This window comes from Acanthochromis polyacanthus, chromosome 20 (assembly GCF_021347895.1).
Source record: "Acanthochromis polyacanthus isolate Apoly-LR-REF ecotype Palm Island chromosome 20, KAUST_Apoly_ChrSc, whole genome shotgun sequence".
Taxonomy (NCBI): domain Eukaryota; kingdom Metazoa; phylum Chordata; class Actinopteri; family Pomacentridae; genus Acanthochromis; species Acanthochromis polyacanthus.
Window position 1 is genome coordinate 32,915,937 of NC_067132.1, and position 20,647 is coordinate 32,936,583.

Below are 20,647 nucleotides of genomic sequence, written 5' to 3' on the forward strand. Positions count from 1 at the left end.
CAAAATTCCAGAGGCCGCCACGGACACGCCCTTTGACTTTTGAAAAAGATTTTGATAACTTTTGCTCATTAAGGCCTGCTGTATGTACTGGTCGAATTTGAAGTGAATTGGAGTTTCCCCCTCGGACGAGTTCGCTCTAGAAAAAAACAAAAATGTTCAAAATCTGGAATTCAACGCAAAATAGCTCACTTCCTGTTGGGTTTAGAAAATCGCCACCACTGACTTTTTTGTTCACCCTGATGTGCTGCATATGTGTACCAAATTTGGTAGCTGTAGGTGAAACATGCTGCCCGTAGGAAAGTGTAGGGGGCGCTATGGAGCCATTTTGTCATACACTTCCACAATTCCTTTAGAATATAAAATTTTTCACCAGTTCTGGTGTGTGTACAAATTTTCATGAGTTTTTGAGCATGTTTAGGCCCTCAAAAATGCAGTTGTTCTGAGAGACAAATAATAATAATAATAAACCGTAGGGTTCCAATAGGGTCCTACGGCACCGTTGGTGCTTTGGACAGCCGGTGCCCTTGCACCGCCTGTCCTCGGCACCTCGGTGCTCGGACCCTAATAATAAACCGTAGGGTTCCAATAGGGTCCTACGGCACCGTTGGTGCCTTGGACAGCCGGTGCCCTTGCACCGCCTGTCCTCGGCACCTCGGTGCTCGGACCCTAATAATAAACCGTAGGGTTCCAATAGGGTCCTACGGCACCGTTGGTGCCTTGGACAGCCGGTGCCCTTGCACCGCCTGTCCTCGGCACCTCGGTGCTCGGACCCTAATAATAATAATAAACCGTAGGGTTTCAATAGGGTCCTACGGCACCGTTGGTGCCTTGGACAGGCCGGTGCCTTGCACCGCCTGTCCTCGGCACCGTCGGTGCTCGGACCCTAATAAATAATAATAATAATAATAAACCGTAGGGTTTTCAATAGGGTCCTACGGCACCGTTGGTGCCTTGGACAGCCGGTGCCCTTGCACCGCCTGTCCTCGCACCTCGGTGCTCGGACCCTAATAATAAACCGTAGGGTTCCAATAGGGTTCCTACGGCACCGTTGGTGCCTTGGACAGCCGCGTGCCCTTGCACCGCCTGTCCTCGGCCACCTCGGTGCTCGGACCCTAATAATAATAAAAAACCCTAAGGTTCCAATAGGTCCCTTCGGCACCGTTGGTGCTCGGACCTAAAATAATAATAATAAAAAACCCTAAGGTTCCAATAGGGTCCTTCGGCACCGTTGGTGCTCGGACCCTAATAAGCTGCGAGCAGCGTTGGACGGGTCCTCGCATCCTTGCTGGTCGGCGACCCCAGGCATGTCCACCAGGCAATGCTGCGACAAAGTGTATTTAGGCTCATGGATGTAACGAGAACTGGATTCTGAGCACTCAGGTCAAATTTCAGACAGATTGGAGCATGTACAGACTATTGTTGCAGCACTTTGTGTCCATCCACCAGGTGGCACTATGTCTGTGACTGTATAGTGGTCTATGAAACTCATCAGGACTGGACTCTGATCAAACATGTAAGTTTGAGGTAGATTACAGCATGTACAGGCGATTTACACAAGACGTCGTGCTTCATGGCGTAACATTAAAGTTCAGTTGGCCGCCATGGCCATGCCCTTTGAGTTTTGTGAACAATTTTCGCAAATATGCAACCTGAAGGCGTTTCTTATATATTTTCCCAATTCAGGTGTTTTGGAGTTATTGCCAGTGACAAATGAATTGTTGAAAATGATCAAAAACACCAAAAATCTGACATTTAATTCAAAATGGCTGACTTTCTGTTGTGTTTAGAGAATGACTCCAAGAGACTTTTTTGCTTGCACTGATGTGCTACATATGCATGCCAAATTTCATTAGTCATGGTGAAAGTCTCTGTGGAGGCTATTCTTAAAATGCTGTAGGGGGCGCTATGGAACATGCTGTGAATGTATTTTGGCCAATAAATGTGATCAGGACAGGACTGTGTTTAATCATGTGAGTTCTGAGGTAGATTGGAGCATGCAGAGGATAGTTAGGTAGCACTTATGTTTCATGGCGAACCATCAAAATTCTGGAGGTCGCCATGTCCACACCCTTTGACTCTGCAAGAATCTTTTAATAACTTTTGATCATAACTTCGTGTTGTATATCCTGGCAAAATTTCAGCTCTCTGGACCTTAACCCCGAGGAGGAGTTCGCTCTCAAAAATGAAAAAAATACAGAAATTTTATCCACTTATTCAAAATGGCGGACTTCCTGTTGAGTTTAGGGGATGGCTCCAAGAGGCTTTTTGTGTGTCCTGGTGTGCTCTATAGGCCTCCCAAATTTTGTGGATGTCGGTGAAACATTCTGCCGGGGCTGTTTATTAACATACTGCAGGGGGCGCTATAGCAATCCCTGTCGAGATGCATACAGTGTTAATTCCTTGAGACGACTGTGATGTGTGTGTAAATTTTGGTGAGCTGTTGAACATTCTAAGCCTGTCAAAAAGTACTTTGTTTGTCACAAAACAACGCGTTGCCACGGCAACAGCATTTTATCAAATATCAAAATCTTCACACTGTGGTATTGTGTGGGGGTGAAGAATCAGCTGACCAATTTTCAGAATGATATGACAAAGTTTGGAGCAATGATGTGTGCAATGTAATTTCTAAACTGCTTGTTACCAGAGGGTGGCGCTATGACTTTTTTCTAAATTTTTCAGTGTGGATGATCCTCAAACTGGTTCTGGTGTCCAGCACATGAAGTTTGGGGCAGATAGGCTCCTTTGCAGCTGAGATATGAACACTTCAATTTTCATGGCGAAACATCAAACTTTGCCGTCCCGCCACAGACACGCCTTTTCATCACACGTCACCATTTTTTCTGTGCTTCATCATCAATGTGTTCAGGCTTATGTCACAACATCTGAGGTGAATCTGAGCAACAGGCTAGAATAGTACATGAAAGTCTAAAAATGTCAAATTCTTGATACCACAAGGTGGCGCTGTGACTGTGAATGAATCTTGCTGTATGGATGTCATCGAGGCAGGTCTTGTGATCATACATGTTAAGTTTCATTCAGATTGGAGCATGTTCAGGAGAGTTACACAGCAATTTCCTGTTTCATGGCGAAGGATCAAATTTCGACAGGCCGCCACGACCACACCCCTTTGACTATGGAGGAAGATTTTAATAACTTTTTCTCAGGAAGGCCGGCTGTATGTACTGGCAAAATTTCAGATCGCTAAGACTTTCCCCTAGGAGGAGTTCATGACAGATTTGTACAGTTAACGCATGATGGCGCACTTCCTGTTGGGTGTAGAGCATGGCTGTGATTGACTTTTTGTGTTTCCTGATGTGCTGCATATGCCTCCCAAATTTTTAGCTCTCGGCCAAATTCCCTCCGAGTTGGCCTAATACCACTTTTTAAAATTTTGTAGGGGGCGCTATGGAGCCATTTTGCCACACACCTCCACATGCCCTAAAAAATAAGAAATTTTTCGCCAGTTCTGATGTGTGTGCAAATTTCATGACTTTTCGAGCATGTTCAGGCCCTGAAAATGCAGTTGTTTTGGCAGAATAATAATAATAATAATAATAATAATAAAAAACCCTAAGGTTCCAATAGGGTCCTTCGGCACTGTTGGTGCTCGGACCCTAATAAACCCTAGGGTTTCAATAGGGTCCTTGGCACCGCTGGTGCCTTGGACAGTCGGTGCCCTGGCACCGCCTGTCCTTCGCACCCTCGGTGCTCGGACCCTAATAATAAACCCTAGGGTTTCAATAGGGTCCTTGGCACCGCTGGTGCCTTGGACAGTCGGTGCCCTGGCACCGCATGTCCTTTGCACCCTCGGTGCTCAGACCCTAATAATAAACCCTAGGGTTTCAATAGGGTCCTTGGCACCGCTGGTGCCTTGGACAGTCGGTGCCCTGGCACCGCCTGTCCTTCGCACCCTCGGTGCTCGGACCCTAATTAGAACAAGCGATGTGCAGTGTTGTCACAGATACTCATATTAAACTTCATCTGTTATGTGCCACTTTATTAGGAGAAATCAGGTCAAAGTATTCCCAGAAAGGGGAGAATCTTCTCTTTTGGTCTTTTTCTATGGAGAAAAAGAATCTCAAACCGATTGCAGGCAAAGATACAGCAGACAAAATCCAACAAATGTGAACTGGGAATCCATTGCGTTTTGCTGCCCCTTGAACCAGTCAAGCAGTACGACCAGCTCACGAGGCTTCGAACGTCATCATTTTTGGCTCCTCCCCTAAATGAAGCAAGCCTCGATACGCACTTCGTGGAAACGCCCCCTCCATTACTCGACACACGCTTTGAAGCCTCGGCACATCTTGAAACATCACTACTTGAAATACGTTGAGCACACCAGGCCAGGAGGCCCTAGACCAGCACTGGCTGGGTTTTCACTGACTGCAGCTGAGCAGACTCTCCTCAGGAGAGTTCCCCAGTTCACTGTCATGCTCATGGCTCGCCATTCCCCCTGTGCCTGTGGTCTCACTCTGACCTGGTGACGGGTGACAAGGCTATTTTTGTCATCAGAAAATATGTGTTAATGAACTAGAAATCTGTTTGAGAAGGTGAGCAGCACGGCATGATCATATGTGACACTGACAAGTGCATACGTCGCTGCATAGCACTTAGCAGTTAACACTTCTGCTAGCTCCTTCAATGCCACCAGTTTTGTGATTCCTTCTCTGGAATGTAAGTGAAAGGAAACGTGTTGACACTCACCTGCAATCATCACATCATGAACCTGTTAATTTAAGTGTCTCTGTTGTTATGGTTTCAGGTGATGTGGCTAATATCTGACCATGGTGAAATCGTGTGCTGCCATCTCCTGCACCAATCCATTTGTATATTTCCTTTCATAAGTAAGTGGCTCTTTTATTTGGGACATTCTGCCTAAAATTTGCTCTGCTTCTTTGTTTGCAAACAGAAACTCCTTCTGACCTTGGCTTGAGTGCTGCACTCAGCCAGTTTAGCTGAATCACTAACTGTATAGTGTAAGCTAGTGTGACTATCAGTATTCAATGACAGTCACAGTGCATCATTGTCTATGGATATATTATAATATGCCACACATTTCAGGTTTCCCAAGCAGTCCAAGGACAGCACACTGAGAGAGCAATGGATACAGGCCATCAGTAGAGAAGCGGTGGGGACCAAGAGGAGATGATCATAATTATGTATGCAGCAACCATTTCAGGGAGGAGGACTTCATCCTCTCAAAACATGTGCAACACAAGCTTCTCAGGCCAGGGGCTGTACCATCCCTCAATCTGGGGAAACCAGAGAAAAAGGTTATGTTCCTTAATTGTTAATGGTTGCTCATTATTTCAATTTAGTTCTTTTCTTGTCAGTTTGTGTGGCTATGAAAATGATTCAGGATCGGTTTTTGGCTTTCATTTTGATTTGCAGCCATTCATTGTGATAATGTTTTCTTTCAGGTATTGGTGAAACAGAAACACATCTTTTGGGAATTTGCCATGTTAATTTTTTTTATCAAATGTTTTAGATCGCAGTGAGGACAACCCAAACCAGCCAGGCAGCAGTGGCATTGGTTCCAATATTTTTTAGAGCCCAGGTAAGTAAAACACTAATGCTGCAGAAAGTATGAACAGTTGTTATTGACACAATCACTGCATCAGCATTCAGCACTCATTATTGTGTGGTGGTCTCTGTCTCTGTCTGTGAGGGCTAAACAACGCTGTGATTGCCGTGAAACGTGCCTAGGACAGAGATTTTATTGTCTGCTAACAGTAAAAGCCATAACATAACACATATTGTCCCATCACTGATGACAAGCAGGCCTTGAAGTTGGTGTATTTACACAGGATCAAATAGCGCGCCACAGCTTCTTACCACTACCGGAAGTCAGCGCCGATTTACCCATGGCGCTGCTGTTGTTCGCCGAGCAGTGAGCGGTCTAGCTCTATATATACGTCATTGGTATGGATGCTCTAATGAGCGCTGTAAGGGAACAAGAGCATGTGGGATTACTTTTCACATGTAAGATGTATGTAAGAAATAATATATTGTTAGCAGGTTGTCATAGCTAGAGTGAAATAAACGCCGAGAAGACGGATAGAACCCCTCAGCTCCGTGTCTGGCTTCTACTACCCCATGATCTAACCAGCTCTCTGCATCATCCTGTGTATTACACAGCTGCTTACCGGTGAAATAACTAATCTGAGACAATTTTTTGTTTAAAATTCGATGTTATGAATCTAGCGTTCCTAGCAACTTACTGCAGTAATTGGTGGGTTAGAATACAGCGTCTGATTGATCTAATAGCCCTGATTTATGATGGAACTATTTTTGTTGTAGACAATTCTTTATCTCTAGCTACTTTTCTCACATGTTAAGGTTCCGAAAGAACGTGATTTATACACGTGATATAATAGTAATAATAATGATAAAAATAATAGTAATAATAGCAGTAATAATAGTAATAATTGATATAATATTAAGAGTAGTAATAATAATAATAATTATTATTAACAGTAGTAATAATAGCAGTATGGCAAAACCTGCATTGTAAAAAAATATCCGAGCACCTTGTATAGTAGCTACACGTGTGACGTTTCTAAAAATCAAACAGTTTGGCAATCGGTTCAAAATTTGCGAATAATTCCACTTTTAGATTCAGCAGTACCTCTCTCCTCCATAGATGTCTATGCACCGCTGCCTCGGCTGGCCCCGGTCCAAGATGGCGGCGCTGCAGGCACATCGCTCGAGTGTGCAGCCGCAGTCAATGAGGCGTCTACGTATATATGTCTATGAGGACATGTACACGATGGGGCTGCATAGTGGATAGGTGATTAGCGCTTTCGCCTTGCAGCAAGAAGATCCCCGGTTCAAATCCCGGGGTGGGTCTTTCTGCATGGAGGTTGCATGTTCTCCCTGTGCATGTATGGGTTTCTCCGGGCACTCCGGCTTCCTCCCACAGTCCAAAATATGCTGAGGTTAATTGGTTACTCTAAATTGTCCATAGGTGTGAATGCGAGAGTGATTGTTCGTCTATATATGTGGCCCTGCGACAGACTGGTGACCTGTCCAGGGTGTCCCCTGCCTTCACCTGAGTCAGCTGGGATAGACTCCCCGCGAGGAAAAAGCGGTGTATAGAGTAGGGATGGGAATTTCGACTAATTTCCGAACCGACTAGTCGCTAATTTTATTGGGCGACTAGTCGGTTCGGAAAACTTTCAATTTAACCCTTTAAGCGCCAAAGTCGCAATATTGCGACAAGCAACATTGCTGAACATAACAAGCCATAGCTTCAAATATACTGCCTCGTGTGCCTCATGTACTGTACACCAGGAGATGGCGGACATCTGGAACTTTAATCGGAGCATCAGTTGTGGGCGTGTTTTCATTCAAAGTTTTGGAATTTAGAGTTTGAAAACCGAGGAGACGAGACTTGCCGTCGGAGTGTATCAGAGCGCAAGACGGCACATTTTAGAGTGAGAAAACTCACCATACCGAGAGGTCTGGTCAACGCTGACAAAGTACTTTGTCAAGTAATGGCTTACTCATATTCTGAAGTGGAATATTCACCCTCTGATGAAGATGTTCAGTCGTCCACTAAGACAGAAAGTACCGCTGCGTCTGTGCGTAACGGCAGCGGGTCGGTGTGCCATGACAGTCCACGAGCAGCACATACTGGAGCCGATGCTTTGCTTCGGGGTGGTGGGTGTAGCTGGAGTGTTCAAAACACAGCTAATGATGAGGGGGATAGCGGGGGTTGAAAAAGAGACAAGCATATGCTACTGGCAGGATCAACCAGGTAGCCCAGACGGGACGAGCGTGCGGCGCACGCCCGAGCATAGAGCTGCATGGCAGCGCCCAGTCGGGGTGGGGGGCACACTAGCGTTTAACCGACTAGTAAAATACTAAACGTTTAATAAATGAGTAGGCGGTTAAACGATTAAACGACTAGTCGCGCACATCCCTAGTATAGAGAATGGACGGATGGATGTAGGCGATGTTACACCTGCTGCTCGGTCTCTGGCTTTCTGTCAGATTCAAAGTAAAAGAAGAGTTGAAGAAAGCTGAGTGCGGCGAGTCAAGACACACAGGAGGCGATACAGTAGTATCAAGCTTAAAACAAGAGGATACGAACTAGACAGCATATGAGGGTAATACAAGTTCACTACAGTTATCTTATATCAGTCCCGTGTCCAATTCTGTAATGGCTACAATTTACTGCTATTAGGTATTAAAATATGTATGCTGTGTATGTGTTTCAGATGGCTGTCTTATGTGCCATAAGACAGGCACCCATCTGAGCGGATTCTTCCTCTTTGGGTCTCGTGTGTTCATTGCTCATAAATAATCCCCTTATTAGGATGTACCTGAAGCAGCAGCACATGATGCAGAGGCACAAGGTGTAGAGGAGGGCAGAGATGTACGGGATGCACTGATGCATGATTTGTCATACAAAAGTTTAAAGTTATTCTGCTTGTTATACTGCAATTTTTCTGTCTCTGGACCGCTATTGTTCTGTTGAATGTAATTCTGATAAATTTTTGTACCTTTTGCAGATGTGTCTATGCAATTCTTAATTTGTGAAGGTTAGCAAGATTATATCAGAAATTAAATCCCAAAATATTAAACAGCTGTTTTAAGAATATTCCAGTTTGATCAATCAGTATTGCTTTGGTGTAATTTGATCAACGGAAATATGAACCATAAAGTAGCTTGTGTTAAAACATGTTAAATCTCATTAAACACAAATACATTATTCAGGAATGAAGAATTGTTTCATTCATACTGTGGCAAGATGCAGGATTGCACTCCCTGCCACTAGGGGTAGTGTGACCATCAATTAGTGGCAGAGTATAAAGGCATGTGGTTGGCCCCTCTGTCTTCCTCTCTTCCTCTTCCTCCTTTACGGAGCCGGCAAGCCTCCGTGTGAGCGAGTGTGGAAATTGTGCTGTGCAGTGTTGGCGTTTTTAAATCAGTGCAGCGTGGCATACCTGAGGACTGGACTGTGGAGCTCGTGGGTGCGGCACATTCCCGTGGCCATCACCAGCTGAGCATGGGCTGCAGGCCTCCTCTGTTGCTGTCCAACCAGTCAGCCTCACTTGGCAAATATATTGAATTACTCAACCTTTTCCTTCCTTTTATTCCCCTCTATTTGCAGGTCAGTGACTTCTTGTCCGGCCGCTCCCCCCTCACCCTGGCACTGCTGTCTTGGCTGTCTCTTTTTGAGTGGCGTTGTCTCCTCGCCAGTGCTGCTGCTGTTAGGGCAGGCTGGGGATTGGCTGGGGGCAGCGTGTGTGCCAGACACCGCCGCTGTGGAGATTCTGGCTCTGTTTCTTAAAGTTGCAGACGTTATTTGCTTTGTTTGCGGTCCCTTTTTTCTGTTAGCTTTCATTTGAGTCCCTGTTTTGTGTAGTTTATATTTGGATTTGTTTTTTGTTATTCTGCTTCTTATTTTTGGATTATGTGCTTTATTGTGGGCTTTGGTTTGAGATTAGTTTTCTTATGTTGTGAATAATTTGTGTTAATTCTGGTTTTGATTAATTGTTTGTGTTGTTTTTTCCTTTTTGGGGGTTGTTGTGTTTATTATTTGTGGTGTGAGGGCTGCTTGTTGCATGTTTTAATTGTGTGTGCTTTTTTTCCTGTTGACAGGTGCTGAGGGCCCCGGAGCGGCAGCGGTCCCCTGATCACTTATTTGTTGCTGTGTCACGGGTGCTGTGTAGTGTGGATTTCTCCTCCTTTTTTTGTTACCGCCGTCGTGGTAAGCCTCAGCCCTGTAGTAAGTTATTTCTTTTGGAAGCTCCCACACCACATCTTATGATTTAGTCTGCTTGTTTTAATTCGTTTTGTTTAATAAAATGTTTTGACTTTGCTGTGAAATCACGTCCTCCAGTCTGTGGATTTCATTTCGATCTGCGTGCCTACCCCTGTTGTGAGTTGTCCAAGTATATCTTGGGGTGCAAGTCCCCAGGTGGCGTTGTCTATCTATTCTCTCTTAGCCCACTTTGCCACAATACTATTGACTCTCTTCCCACCAGTGTCTTAACAGACAAATGTAAAGTTATGATGCAGAAAATACTTTATTAGCCAGCAGCAAAATCAAAAACTATTTACAATGTACAACGTACATACTGAGGTGGGCATCGCTTACAATGGAGGGAAAGCCTGGTTGAAGGCAGCATTCTGGGCCATCTCCTGCCTCAGCCGACTGCTTAGCAGAGATGGCCAGTGACCGCTGTTTTGTCAGATCAAACATAACAAAAAAAAAGTGATGACACTCTGGACCCGACAGCAGACCAGTGGAAGCTGGCACAAGAGGTAACAGAAGTGCTGGGACCTCTAATAACATTGACAGAACTGCTGTCTCAGGAAGAGAATCTGTCTTTGTCCGCTACTCTGCCGATGCTGTTCAACCTGAAGAAACGCCACCTGTCACCTGAGGAGGATGACAGACCCGCCATCACAGAGATGAAGGAGACGCTGATAGCGGAGATCGACAGCAGATGGCAGCTGACGGATTTGGATCCCAGCAGCCTTTAGCTCCTATCCTCTGCACTGGACCTGCACTTCATACAGGTGAGATTCCTCGACAACGAGAAAAAGGATCTCGTCTACATCGAGGTGTGAATAATATTATTATTATTATTAGACCTAAATTGAGTGAAATTATATATTTAGTTATGCATTTATTCCTATGTCATACTGCTTTATCTTGCATGACTCGTGATTTGAGATCTGAATAATAAAATGTTGTTTGATTTAAAGGTTGTCCGCTTGGCTGAACATCTGCACCAGCGGCAGGCGGAAAGGAGCCGGCAGAAACGCATGGCAAGGATGCTGCTGCTGTCCCACCGCACGAAAAAAAAAGCATCAGGAGATGTCCATGCTACTGCAGTCAGACTCCGATGATGACAATCCTGAGGAGCAAGACGAAAGTGGCAAAAGAGAGATGGAACAGTATTTGGCCGACTACCCGAATTAAGTCTGGGCCGCTTGGATGGTTGAAGCAGAACTCAGACCACTAGCCAAAGCTGGCGTTGGCCGCCAAGTACTGCCTCTGCGTTCCGGCCACTTCGACCCCTGTGGAGCTCATATTTTCCAAGGCTGGTAGGCTGTACTGGCTGAACGAGATTGTGTTGGTTCGTTCCACTCAAGTGGATCTACATGAACTCTGCTTTATAAGATATATCTATTGTTAATTAGTAACCAAAAAAAGTTTCTACTCATCGTTTCCAGTCATTTTTAATAATTAGCGTTTTTGTGTCTGTCTTTTTTACTGTGGCGGAGTGATATTTACACGGGCGGACTAGGATTACAGTGCGTGCAGCAGTTTTTGGTCACGTGAACCAATAGGAGCCGAGTCCCTGTTGCCGTGGTTTCAGATAAACACACAACATGGCGTCCACTGTATCTAGCACAGATACCAGCGAAGATGATGGAAAAAAAAAAAAGAAAGACAAGGAACCGCCTTCAAAAGTTACTAAAGAAGGATCGAAACGATGCTATATGCATCTCACAGATGTCCAGGGCGAAGACGTGCAGGACTTTACACGGAAACGGTGGGAAACTTACACAACCTGCGTTTAGGCTGTATTGGGACCATGGAAAAAGTGCCTAGGAAGTGAATTTCACTCCACTACGCTGGATCTACATGTTCAATGCATTTTTTCATAGACGATACCCTTCTAGACTCTGGGTTAAAAGTTCTACTGAGAATATTTGTCCGAACTTTGTCACCAGCTAGAATGTATCTTTATGAGAATACCAAAAAACGAAAAACTGGTGCTGCTGTTTTTGCTTGTTTTAAGTGCTATGTTAATTCTGGCAACACAAAATCTTTATCAAATGTCATAAACAATCTGCCAAACATTTGAAACAAGTATTGGTGCCTTAGTGTACACATAGGTGAATTCAGAGTGAGAAATGTAGCTAATTTCTTGAAGGAAACGCTTCAACTTAAGTGATTTTCACCCAGCACAATGAAATATATAGTACATTTAGCTAAAAGCTTATGTGTCATATATTAAAAATATCACAACCTACTGTGTAATGAAAGATAGAAATAAAAAATGCACACCATGGCCATAAATGGCTGAAAATCAACCGAATTGCTACTACGCCCTCCTAAATCGGAATAATGTCAAAAATGGAATAAGACAAAAAATAAATGCACAATAGGTCAGAGTCATTTACAAGTATGGTGTAAAACATTTATTCAAATACGACTATGTCTCTGAATATGAAAATAAATTAATACACATCCAAATATAGAAAATAAAAATAAAAATAAATAAAATAAACTGTACATGGTGACATGGTGCGTATATTACTCATCAATATCACTTTCATCAAAGTCATCATCCCATACAGCTCTGTCCTCTGTTTCTTTGAAACATTCTCGCATGTTTGGCACCGACATAAATCTGTACAAGACAGTCTTGCAGACATACAAGAACATCTTTCAGTTTCACATTTGGTTGATTTGCAACTACAGTGGACTACCTGCAAACACTATCAGGGGCAGGATTTTAGTCATCCTGATGTTGTGCTAGCCATGTGTTCACTGTCACTTTCAGTTTGGCTTACCTCAGTGGACTCGGTAGATGTACCTGACGTGGAGGTATCTTCAAACGCCTTTTACAAATAAATCGCATGTAGCATGTCTTATGGAAACCAGCGTCCTCGGGAACATTGTCAAAATCAACATTGACGCAATGTTTATAATTTTCAGCAAGGTCCTTACACGCACCCTGCAGAGAAAGCCACTGTCTAACGCAGGTTGTGTAAGTTTCCCACCGTTTCCGTGTAAAGTCCTGCACGTCTTCGCCTGGACATCTGTGAGATGCATATTGCATTGTTTCGAACCTTTTATAGTAACTTTTGAAGGCGGTTTCCTTGTCTTTCTTTTCTTTTCATCATCTTCGCTGGTATCTGTGCTAGATACAGTGGACGCCATGATGGGTGTTTATCTGAAACCACGGCAACCGGACTCGGCTCCTATTTTCCACGTGACCAAAACCGCTGCACGCACTGCAAATCCTCGTCCGCCCGTGTAAATATCACTACGCCACAGTAAAAAAAGACCGACACAAAAACGCTAATTATTAAAAAAATGACTGGAAACGGTGAGTAGAAACTTTTTTTGGTTACTAATTAGCAATAGATATATCTTATAAAGCAGAGTTCATGTAGATCCACGTGAGTGGAATGAAATTCACTTTCTAGGCACTTTTTCCATGGTCCCAATACAGCCTATGGGTAGCCTAGCCGCGCTAGACAACCCACGGCAACAAATTTAATTCTCTGCCAGGGTGGGTCTAGTTACGCTCCATAAGGCTCGAGCTGGATGCTCCTAAAACTGGCCGGACCAATCACCAATGAAGTGTAGAGTCAGAAGGCGGGCGTAACTAAGTGACGACAGAGGCGCGACGAGTCTGACAGAAACAACCGGCGCACAATAAACAGTTATCTTTCGACCTCCGGCTTTGGCCCAGCCTTAAAGATTTGAAGCTGAAATTCAACTTGAAAGATAAACAAAGAGCGGCACTGAAGTGTTCATTTAGAAGAAAGACGTTTTGGACTTCTGCCGACGGGATATGGCAAATCCTTAATATACCAGTTGGCTCTGCTGGTTGGGATGCTAATGGTACTTAGCCACAATCCGCCGGCACTCGAGGAACTACGTCAGCCTATTCGTTGCACTGATTGGTTGTATACCTACCCAATTGCTGCAGAGTGATTTGAAAGACAACCTTTTAGCCCGCCTCCCTCCCCGTCGAGCGGTCCTAGACCCTTGCTTCTTCAGAACATGGGTCTAGCGCGGCTAGGCTAGCCTATGGGTACATTGTGAATAAAACAAGAAGTTCACTGTTACCTGAAAATGTGAATATGCTGGTTTTCCTGGCACACAATATGAAGAAAGTGTAATTTTAAAATTGTGTGTAATATTTACTGCTTTTTCATTGCACTATTTTTGTACTTTTGTCTGTTTACATTTGTACATTGGTATATATAATGTATATATATGTGTATGTATGTGTGTGTGTGTGTATATAATATATTGTTAATAACAATGGTCTACAATTTTTTAAAAAGTTGCCAGCTTCTGAAATAAATTGTATCAATTCTTAATGTATTTTGAAATGTGCTGAATTCAATATGAACCGTTTTTATGATTGGCTTCATTGTTGAGATATCTGGCACGTGTTTTTTTTTAACCTTTTTATGTGCAAACAGTGAAATTTCTCAACAAATTGTTACTTACGGCTTTTACATGCTTAAAGTTACTTAATATGCTTAAGTTACTGTTTTACCATGGCAGTAAGATAATACAAATGTTGTATGTTTATCAAACAGTTTTATCAATCAGCTTCCCTGCTGCAGTATACAGGTCACCTTCCATGTCGAAGAATGAAATCAAGTCCTTTTGACGATAATGAAAAATCTTCCGTCCCAGAAAGCGAACCAGGGATCTTCTTGCTGCAAGGCAAAAGTGCTAACCACTACTCCACTGTGCAGCCCAGTTTAAACATTGAATAGATGAATAATTAAATTATCTGTTTATGGAGTCCACTACTAGTCAGATGAATGAGAAGATGTGTCCTAACATTAGTGTATGCAGAAACTGTCAGACATCTTTGACTGTCTTGATTGAAATAGAAGAATTCATCCCATCATCTTAAAAACAAACATTCACTGAATTTGCTGAATTCATTGGTATTTATTTACTGTGTCTTGCAACAGAAAAGCAAAACACTTTTCACAGAACAGATAAAGTGCACATTTTAAGCAATATTGAAGGATTCCTTATTATAAATCTGAACTCCAGAATAATTAATGTTACTCTAAGAAGTAATGCATAGAGGACCATCTAAGGGGAGTTTTCAGTGTTGGGATGAGAGGAATGAGTTCAACACTAGACACAACCTGAAAACATTGAATTTTGAAGTGCATTAATCATGTCGTTTACAATGCAACGTTCTGCAGGGAAACCTTGGTTCCTGTGTTCCTGTGGATGGACTTGTGAGAAATACCACCCACTGCTGCAGATCAAGATCTAAAGATCTTCAGAGTTTGGGTTTCCTCCCCTAAAAGGTCAAAGTTGTCCTACAAAATGTTAATTTTATTGTTGTGGCTGAAATAACTAATTGAAATTGAAACCCAGTATTAAAGAACATAATGAATACATGTATTTACATATATTTCTATGTTTTACATGTTTGCTTTTTTGCTTGTCAGGAAAACTCAACCCTGTTTAAAGCTGTCATGAACTTGATTTTCACGAGACTTCTTTATTTACTTGGCAGGAGATGGGACACTGAGCTTAAAGAAAGAGCTCTACATCATCTGAAGGTTTAGTCACAGATACAGGATCAGGCAGGGTCTCAGGAGGAGGACAAAACCCAGAGCTGGGGAGTCTTCAGTCAGCTGAAGGTAAATGTTTGTGACTGGTCACCAGGTGATGATACAGTGGGTAGGGAAAGTATTCAGACCCCTTGAAATTTTTTCACTGTGTCATTGCAGCCATTTGCCAAAATCAAAAAAGTTCATTTTATTTCTCATTAATGTACACTCAGCACCCCATCTTGACAGAAAAAAACAGAAATGTAGAAATTTTGCAAAATGTATTAAAAAAAGAAAAACTGAAATATCACATGGTCATAAGTATTCAGACCCTGTGCTCAGTATTGAGTAGAAGTACCCTTTTCAGCTAGTACAGCCATGAGTCTTCTTGGGAATGATGCAACAAGTTTTCCACACCTGGATTTGGGGATCCTCTGCCATTCTTCCTTGCAGATCCTCTCCAGTTCTGTCAGGTTGGATGGTGAACGTTGGTGGACAGCCATTTTGAGGTCTCTCCAGAGATGCTCAATTGGGTTTAGGTCAGGTCTCTGGCTGAGCCAGTCAAGAACGGTCACAGAGTTGTTCTGAGCCACTCCTTTGTTATTTTGCTGTGTGCTGAGGGTCATTGTCCTGTTGAAAGGTGAACCTTCGGCCCAGTCTGAGGTCCTGAGCACTCTGGAAGAGGTTTTCCTCCAGGATATCTCTGTACTTGGCCGCATTCATCCTTCCTTTCAATTGCAACCAGTCGTCCTGTCCCTGCAGCTGAAAAACACCCCCACAACATGATGCTCCCATCACCATGTTTCACTATAGGGATTGTATTGGGCAGCTGATGAGCAGTGCCTGGTTTTCTTACACATACCGCTTAGAATTAACACCAAAAAGTTCAATCTTGGTCTCATCAGACCAGAGAATATTATTTCTCATAGTCTGGGAGTCCTTCATGTGTTTTTGGCAAACTCTATGCGGGCTTTCATGTGTCTTGCACTGAGGAGAGGCTTTCCGTCGGGCCACTCTGCCCATAAAGCGCCGACTGGTGGAGGGCTGCAGTGATAGTTGACTTTGTGGAACTTCTCCTATCTCCCGACTGCATCTCTGGAGCTCAGCCACAGTGATCTTTGGGTTCTTCTTTACCTCTCACCAAGGCTCTTCTCCCACGATTGCTCAGTTTGGCTGGACGGCCAGGTCGAGGAAGAGTTGTGGTCGTCCCAAACTTCTTCCATTTGAGGATTATGGAGGCCACTGTGTACTGAGGAACCTTGAGTGCTGCAGAAATTCTTTTGTAACCTTGGCCAGATCTGTAATGATGGCGAAATCGGAACAGTGTTTTGGTACGCACCGAAACCCCGGTGGAACTTGTGATTCGAAACGCTGTTCCGAGGTCTGTATCAGAAGGACGATGTCACGTGACTGTTCCATGTTGCGTTCCATGGAACGCCAACTGGTTTGAAACATCACGGTTGTTTTTGTTTCAGTGAAACGGAAGTGAACACGCGATGATCCTGTGATCCTTTTCCTAAAATTGAATAGTAAATAAAATACTATCATTACACAATATGAAAATGCCTATTATATGCAAAATATATCCAAGTTACATATATACTTTATATATAAATAATCATTTCTTGTGCCCTCGCGTGATTGGCTGTAAAACTACTGTCTTGCACTGTTTTTCACTCCAGTGAAGTGTGTTAAACTGTTTATATTGTGTGCTTATTTTATGTAATGCTTTGGCAATGTGAATGTGTGTTTGTCATGCCAATAAAGCCTCTTTGAATTGAAATTGAATTGATTGAATTGTAAAACATTTAAAAGCAGTTGCAATCTGCAATTTTTTTGCGAAGTCTTGCCTCTCTGAGTGTCTTGTACTGAGCATTGATTTTGGATTGAGAACTTAAAATGGATGGTGGTGGAAAGCGTCCCAGGTCAGCTGTCTGGGAACACTTTGACCTTCCTGAAGCAAAAAAAGTGAAATGTTTACATTGCATGCAGCAGCTTGCATTTTGTAGTAATACCACAACTATGTGGAGACACCTGCGAACAAAACATCCGGACGTCTGCACATCTAGCGCTACACAACCAAGTGCTGAATCAAACCGAGGCCAGCATGGTGTTTGTGGTAATGCATTCATGTCATTTTTATACACCTATACATTTATTGGTAGATAGTGGAGTGAGAAGCTGTATTGATGCTACAGTGGGGAATTATACTGTCATGACAGCTCCACTGTGCAGATAACGTGCCAGAAACAGAGGACCACACAAAGAGATCTCCATAAACACCTGAAAGAATAGCGCAAATAACACATAGTGCAACGAAGTTGAAATACAAAATGGACAGCAATACAATAGCAAAAATTTACAAATGGTCAAAAATGAAACTTGAAAAAAATCATAAAGATTATTATTCACATTTGTCATTACAAGAAATACAATCACTAAAAGAGATCATATTGTTCTACAGTTAGATGTACACATAGATGTACAATATAACACATGAAGTTGCATGGCAGCATTCCTTCTAACTCAGTCTTTTTCTTGTTCTTTGACAGGAGGCAAAAAGAATTAGATGAGGCCCTAGTTGACCTTATTGTGAAGGACTCACAACCTTTTTCAATTGTGGAAGATGAGGGTTTCAGGAACTTTGTTAAAAAACTTGACCCCAACTACATCCTTCCATCCAGGAACACACTGAAAACAATGCTGAAGTCCAGATATACTGAGACCAAAGAGAAAGCGATGGCTCAGTTGAAAAAGGTCAAAACTGTCAGCTTGACCTCAGATATGTGGACATCAATAAACATGGATGCTTACCAGCAGTTACATGCCACTTTAATGATGAGAATGGAAAGCTTTCCACCACTGTACTTGGGGTCACTAATTTTCCTGAGACTCACACAGCTGAACACTGAAGGAGGCAAAGAGCACTCTTTTACGTTCATGGGGAATCGAGAAGAACATTACATGCTTAGTCACTGATAATGCTGCCAATATGATAGCTTGTGCACAACGTTTGCAGGTACGTCATGTGCCTTGTTTTGCTCATACATGAATTTGGTGGTGAAACAAGCCATAGAGCAAACTCCTGCACTGCATGCTCTGCGTCTTCAATCTAGGCAGATAGTAGGCCTCTTCCGATCTAGTGCCAGTGCTAAGCAGAAGCTTTCGGACATCCAGCTGCGAATGGGAAAACCAATGATGAAACTAATACAGGAAATAGAGACAAGATGGAACAGCACTTATGCAATGTTTGAGCGTCTGCTGGAGCAGCGTGAAGCAGTGGCAGCAGCTTGGCCTGCTTGAACACAAGCTTGACTCCCTTAAACAGTGCTGACAATGACACATTAAGTGAGTGCCTTCAGCTTCTTGCTGTATTTAATGAAGCAACTGTGGAGCTCTCCTCTGAAAAGAGAGTGTCAGCCTCAAAAATCATTCCTTTAGTGAGACAAATACATTGCAAAATTGTTGAACAACATGGGAGATTAAGTTGCCCAACTGCCCTTCAGTTGAGCAATAACCTTCATAAGAACTTGAGAGAGCGATGTGGAGTGGAGGTTGTGAGGGTCCTAGCTGTCTCAACTGTCTTAGATCCTCGGTTCAAAGTTCTTGCATTCGGATGTCCAAAGAATGCAGACCAGGCGTGAAGGCTTTGACAGCGGAGTGCTGTGCTGTCATTCGAGCAGCTTCTCATGAACAAGCAAGTGCTTGTGTGCCGTCCACATCAGCAACAGGACCACAACCCAGTGAGCACAAGGAGGAGAGCCTGTGGGATGGATTTGACAGCATGGTGGGGGAGACTTCTCAAAGACAGAGTGCCACTGCTGATGCTACTGTTGAGGTAGGCCACCCCCACAGACACACACTATGCTAACAGTGATTGAATGAGGTTGTAATTGTTTTTCATTCATATTTATTGTTATATAACTGATACAGCATCTTACTCTCCAGGTTCAGCGCTATCTCTCAGCCCCATACCTGCCCAGAAGAGATGACCCTTTGGATTTCTGGAACCGACATGCAGCTGTATTCCCTCATCTTTTTGAGCTGGCCAAGACATATCTCTCCATTCCTGCCACATCAGTCCCGTGTGAGAGAATCTTCTCAAAAGCAGGTGAGATATTAAACAAGAGAAGAAACCGTCTCAGTCCAAGCACTGTTGAACAGATCGTCTTTCTGAATAAAAATGCTTGAATGTACACAAGCATGCCCTACAAATCCTGACTAATGTCTATATTGTACACAAGCACACCCTACAAATACTGATAGATTGAAACAATATATCCTTTCATACAAATAATACGACAAACCTTAACAAAACAAAACATAAGTTAAGTGACAACAAGATACACAAAAACACTCTACTGCAGTGTTGTCAATTTGGTGACCCTCTGCAAAATCTGGCAACTTTCCAAATCATCTTGGCAGCTGTGTTGTCAAAAGCGGATGACTGCTCAATCGCAAATGTGCCAATATGTCTCTTTTGGGTCACTTTCTCGTCTCGAGATAATGGAGGACTGTTGCAGCTAGAGCTAGTAATTCCACTCCACATCAATCTTTTGAGTAAATGTGATATTCTAACATGTAACAAGAGATGAGAAAATTGATTTATGCAATGTGGATTGAGACAAAGCATTTGAGCCATGAAGTTATTTTGAGAAGTGACGGCCTATTTGAAAGGCAAAATTAAAATCACACAAACCAAGAATCAACGGGAGACAGTTAATTTGTATTGCTAAAGATATTTAGGGTGTTTTTTACTCACTTTTTCTCTCTCCCACTATGTTATTTCTCTCTCCTACACCTTAAATTGCAATTTGGAGTGGCAACACTGCTGTACTGTTTGAGCGTGTTATTTTGAGATTGGCCACCAGATGTCGCTGCAGGGAGATGTTTCGAACGTTCCATAAGATCGATTCTTTTTCTGAATCAATTGTTCCAAATGATTCGATCGCTTGATCGTTCCGTTTTTGCCATCCCTACAGATTGTGCCTTGCCACAGTTCTGTCTCTGAGCTCCTTGGGCAGTTCCTTCCACCTCATGATTCTCATTTGCTCTGACATGCACTGTGAGCTGGAAGGTCTTATATAGACAGGTGTGTGCCTTTCCTAATCAAGTCCAATCAGTTTAATTAAACACAGCTGGACTCCAATAAAGAAGCAGAACCATCTCGAGGAGGATCAGAAGAAATGGACAGCATGTGAATTAAATATGAATGTCGCTGCAAAGGGTCTGAATACTTATGATCATGTGATATTTCAATTTTTCTACATTTCTGTTTTTTTTCTGTCAAAATGTGGTGCTGAGTGTACATTAATGAGAAATAAAATGAACTTTTTTGATTTTGGCA

General features: G+C 43.0%; 1 protein-coding gene across 1 annotated transcript in view; it reads left to right on the forward strand.

Moving 5' to 3' along the window:
* The window catches only part of LOC127531356 (integrator complex subunit 8-like), a 12,485-nt gene extending 7,719 nt beyond the window's left edge, over window positions 1–4,766 (forward strand). Inside the window, exon 11 of the mRNA XM_051940477.1 lies at window positions 4,763–4,766. Coding sequence (XP_051796437.1) covers window positions 4,763–4,766 — 4 coding nt within the window. The remainder of the gene's footprint in view (window positions 1–4,762) is intronic.
* The last annotated feature ends 15,881 nt before the right edge of the window (window positions 4,767–20,647 follow it).